At 45.5% G+C, this 4,503-nt stretch overlaps 1 protein-coding gene across 1 annotated transcript in view; it reads left to right on the forward strand.

The window, feature by feature from the left end:
* Positions 1-3,365: 3,365 nt before the first annotated feature.
* LOC115949210 (natural resistance-associated macrophage protein 2-like) overlaps positions 3,366-4,503 on the forward strand; it is a gene marked incomplete at both ends in the record, with an annotated part of 10,163 nt that continues 9,025 nt past the window's right edge. Inside the window, one exon of the mRNA XM_031065706.1 lies at positions 3,366-3,446. Coding sequence (XP_030921566.1) covers positions 3,366-3,446 — 81 coding nt within the window. The remainder of the gene's footprint in view (positions 3,447-4,503) is intronic.

The following is a 4,503-nucleotide window of genomic DNA, read 5'->3' on the forward strand; positions in this document are numbered from 1 at the left end:
GACCGCGCTGTGCTGCCGGGGCTGGCGCTCGCAGCTCCCAGGAGAAAAGCCGCTGTAAGGGGAGAGGGTATCCTACTCCATCAGAACAAAAAAATAGAGTAATTCTTTCTCTGAATAATATTTTCTTAACATTAAAACCAACTCATTTAATTAGATCAATGAGATGATTTTTTAAGCATACTGTTTCTCCAGCGGTCAGGGTTCAAATCCAGGGGCTGAACAGTCTAATAGAATGCAACAAAAAAAAAAAAGCCTCAAAAGGAAAACTATTGCATGCCTCCTGGCTATTCATCTTCCTGTTTTTTGAATATTACAACCTCTTGGAAATCTTGGAAAGGGCTTGGCTTGTTGTATAACTAAGCATGTTTGTGCTTGGGAGCTTACATTACATTAACGTGCTCTTTACAGCATTTTAGTGAGCTGGAGAAGAAATGAATCTACTTGTCATGCTAGTATTCTGGTTTTCTGATAAAGAGCAGAAGGCCTATAGTTAACATAATTATGACACGTTTGAATTACTTGCAGCATATCTAGTGACATGCCTCAGGCTAAGGGACATGCAGCTGGTTTATGTAGTTATGAAAATGAGAAAGTGACCAGAAAGAAACATAGGCATTCATAAAAAAGGATCTAGGGATGAAATGAGGGCTGAGCTTTGTAAAATCTTTATTGCTTCCTACTACAGAACGTATCAACCTTTTCTAAATCCTAAATTGTACAGTGGCTGGTGTGTGTGGTTGTAGGGACAATGAAAGATTCTGGCTTCTGGACAAAGCCTTTCTTTTAAATAAATCATGTGATTCTCTCTCTACTCTCCCTTTACCAAGGGGTTTAGTTGTAATTCTCAGTATTTCATTGAAGTTCATGTTGCTGGAACATTTCACTGCCTAAACTGATCTTTTGCTAGTTTTATTCTTCTATAATTTGCAATTTTCCTACATTCATACAGTGACTACAATCCAATCTACCCTATGACCAGAACCCAATTAAAGTATGCACAACAGGATGGTGGTTTTGTTAGTAAAGAAGAGTTAGTAAAGTAGAAGAAAAAGTATATTAAAAAGGAATGGTTTAAGAGCAACTGAATCTGCATGACATTCCAGAAGCATCAGACATTGCCCCGTGAGAGCTGCTTTTACTCAGGGAATGAAAAACAGGAAGGAATTGCTTTCAGTTTCACTTCCCAGCTTTGACCGACCATCCTCATTGAAACGAAGTAGTTAGAAGAATCATAACAGACAAACTATATTCATGGTTTAACTTGGATTATTTCTAGAGAACAACTGGATTCTTTTTTTTATTTTAAAGCTTTCAATCCTATTAAAAATGAGTACCTGTACCATTCTTTTTTACAGTTCCATGCTTGGATCTCCTGACTCTCTTGGATCTGTCTGTAATAGCAGTTGCTGCTGTTGCCTTGCTTCACTCATTACCCCAGAGAAAGAGATAACTCTCAGGGTTTAAGCTGGTATCAGTAAGTGGGGGTTTTTTGTGTGTAGTTTTATTTTATTTTGGTTTGGTTTGGGGTTTTTGTTTGTTTTTCGCTTTTTGGTTTTTTGGGGGGTTTTTTTTTTTGGTTTTTTTGTTTTTGTTTTTGGGTTTTTTGAATGGAAGCTGTGAGGTTTGGTGCTTAGAAAAGAAGGAAAAATACGAGTGAGGGGTCAGAGCTGGAGTTCACTTCAGCTGAGTCCCTGGCTGATGATTTCCTTTTGCGTCCCCCCTGAACCAATATTCCCGTGTTTTATGGAAATCTCCCTCTCCACTCTGATGGGATTTGACAGAGCATTCGCTGCTTTGTTGCTCCTGGGGGGGTTTGAGCTGCTGGATCCCTCCCAGCCCCATTCCAGGTCCTGCCTCATTCCTGCCTGCGTTTAATTTAAACCCATACATTTCAAAATTAATTTTTTTTTAATAAACCCCCCGGTGCTGAAGGAGTTAAAGCTGCCCTTAACCCACTGCCCGGCAGGGTTTGGGGGGCAGGAGGGGTGAGATGGGGTTTGCACACCGGGGGAATTCCCCGCTCGTTTCCTGGCTGGGGTTTCGCAATCGGCTCCGGCTGCCCCGGACCGTCCTGGGCACAGCAGGGGAACTGACTTTCCTTCTTTCCTTCCTTCCTTCTTTCTCTATTTCTTTCTTTCTTTTCTTTCTTTTTCTTTCCTTCTTTCCTTTTTATTTCCTTCCTTCTTTCTTTCCTTCTTTTCCTTTTCTTTCTTTCTTTCTTTCTTTCTTTCTTTCTTTCTTTCTTTCTTTCTTTCTTTCTTTCTTTCTTTCTTTCTTTCTTTCTTTCTTTCCTTCTTTCTTTCTTTCCTTCTTTCTTTCTTTCCTTCTTTCTTTCTTTCTTTCCTTCTTTCTTTCTTTCCTTCTTTCTTTCTTTCCTTCTTTCTTTCTTTCCTTCTTTCTTTCTTTCTTTCTTTCTTTCTTTCTTTCTTTCTTTCTTTCTTTCCTTCCTTCCTTCCTTCCTTCCTTCCTTCCTTCCTTCCTTCCTTCCTTCCTTCCTTCCTTCCTTCCTTCCTTCCTTCCTTCCTTCCTTCCTTCCTTCCTTCCTTCCTTCCTTCCTTCCTTCCTTCCTTCCGCCACTTCCTTCCGCCACTTCCTTCCGCCACTTCCTTCCGCCACTTCCTTCCGCCACTTCCTTCCGCCACTTCCTTCCGCCACTTCCTTCCGCCACTTCCTTCCTTTCCTTTCCTTTCCTTTCCTTTCCTTTCCTTTCCTTTCCTTTCCTTTCCTTTCCTTTCCTTTCTTTCCTCCTTCCTTTCCTCCTATCCCTTTTCTTCCTTTCCTCCTTTCCCTCTCTCTCTTTCTCTCTCTTTTCCTTTCCTTCCCTCCCTCCCAGCCCCAATCCCCTCTCTGGCCCCTCACATCTGCCTCTGCCAGCTCTGATTTTCCATCCTGGTGGTCTTTTATTAATTATAATAACCATTAACAAAATGGTTAACTTATCTTTTTTATGAGGTCTTCTAAGGTTAAATTATTTAATTAAGGAATGATACTTAAATTATTTCCTTTTTGAACTAAATAACTAATCTCTCCAAGCCTGCACTGTGGGCTTTTTTGATTAATTACAAAATACTGCTTAAACTTAGGAAGAAGAAAGTAAAGAAGAACAATTTGTTCCTGCCTTAAAACTTTTCACATTATTATACTTCAAAACTCTTAAGTTTCCCACTTTGTGATATTCCACGCTTTTAACTAACTACACACTTGTAATCTCAGCGCTGTTCATGAATTTTACAATTTCTTCACGGCCCCAGGCCGAGTGCAGTGGGGTTTTTTGGTGAGTCTGTGCCTTGCAGCACGGAAAGTTCCGGATTTTTACCGCCCAGGTTCCTGACCCACCCTGACGGGATTTTTCCCTTTTTTCCCAGCCGATGTGTCCCGAGTGAAGCAGCTCCCAGAGCAGGGCACGGCCGTGGGCACCTCGGACATGGAGAGGAAAACGTCCTACGGTGAGCCTGGCACGGGGGGCACGGGGGGCACGGGGGCACCCCCCTGCCTCAGCCATCCCTTGGCTTTTGGGGTGCTCCCTTCAGCCTTCCCTGCTTTTTGTGCTTTTTGGGGTGTTCCCTTCAGCCATCCCTGCTTTTTGGGGTGCTGGGGTCAAAGCCCCTCATCCTCCCCCTTCCTCAGCCATCCCTGGGCTTTTGGGGTGCTCCCTTCAGCCATCCCTGCTTTTTGGGGTGCTGGGGTTAAAGCCCCTCATCCTCCCCCTTCCTCAGCCATCCCTGGGCTTTTTGGGGTGCTGGGCTGAGCCCTCCTCCCCCTTCCCTTCAGCCATCCCTGCTTTTTGTGCTTTTTGGGGTGTTCCCTTCAGCCATCTCTGTTTTTTGGGGTGTTCCCTTCAGCCATCCCTGCTTTTTGTGCTTTTTGGGGTGTTCCCTTCAGCCATCCCTGCTTTTTGGGGTGCAGAGCTGAGCCCTTGTCCCCCCCTTCCTTTTGGGGTGCTGGGGCTGAACCCCTTCATCCTCCCCCTTCCCTTCAGCCATCCCTGCTTTTTGTGCTTTTTGGGGTGTTCCCTTCAGCCATCTCTGTTTTTTGGGGTGTTTCCTTCAGCCATCCCTTTTGGGGTGCTGGGGTTAAACCCCCTCATCCTCCCCCTTCCCTTCAGCCATCCTTGGGCTTTTTGGGGTGTTCCCTTCAGCCATGCCTGCTTTTTGTGCTTTTTGGGGTGCAGGGCTGATCCCCTTCATCCCCCCTTCCCCTTCCTTCAGCCATCCCTGGGCTTTTTGGGGTGTTCCCTTCAGCCATCCCTGCTTTTTGTGCTTTTTTGGGGGTTCTGAGCCCCTGCAGCAGCCCGGGCTCTCCCAGCCCAGCTGAACCAGCCCAGCCTGGCCAGGGATGTCCTGGGGGAAAACTGTGACAGGGCTCCCTGCTCACCTGGGCAGCTCCCTGCACACCTGGGCAGCCCCAGCAGGGCTCCCTGCACACCTGGGCAGCTCTGACAGGGAGATCAGAACACCTGAACAGTTCCCTGCACACCTGGGCAGCTCTGACAGGGAGTTCAGA

The sequence above is a fragment of the Geospiza fortis genome, unplaced genomic scaffold, assembly GCF_000277835.1.
Source record: "Geospiza fortis unplaced genomic scaffold, GeoFor_1.0 scaffold1442, whole genome shotgun sequence".
In the NCBI taxonomy this organism is placed as follows: Eukaryota; Metazoa; Chordata; class Aves; order Passeriformes; family Thraupidae; genus Geospiza; species Geospiza fortis.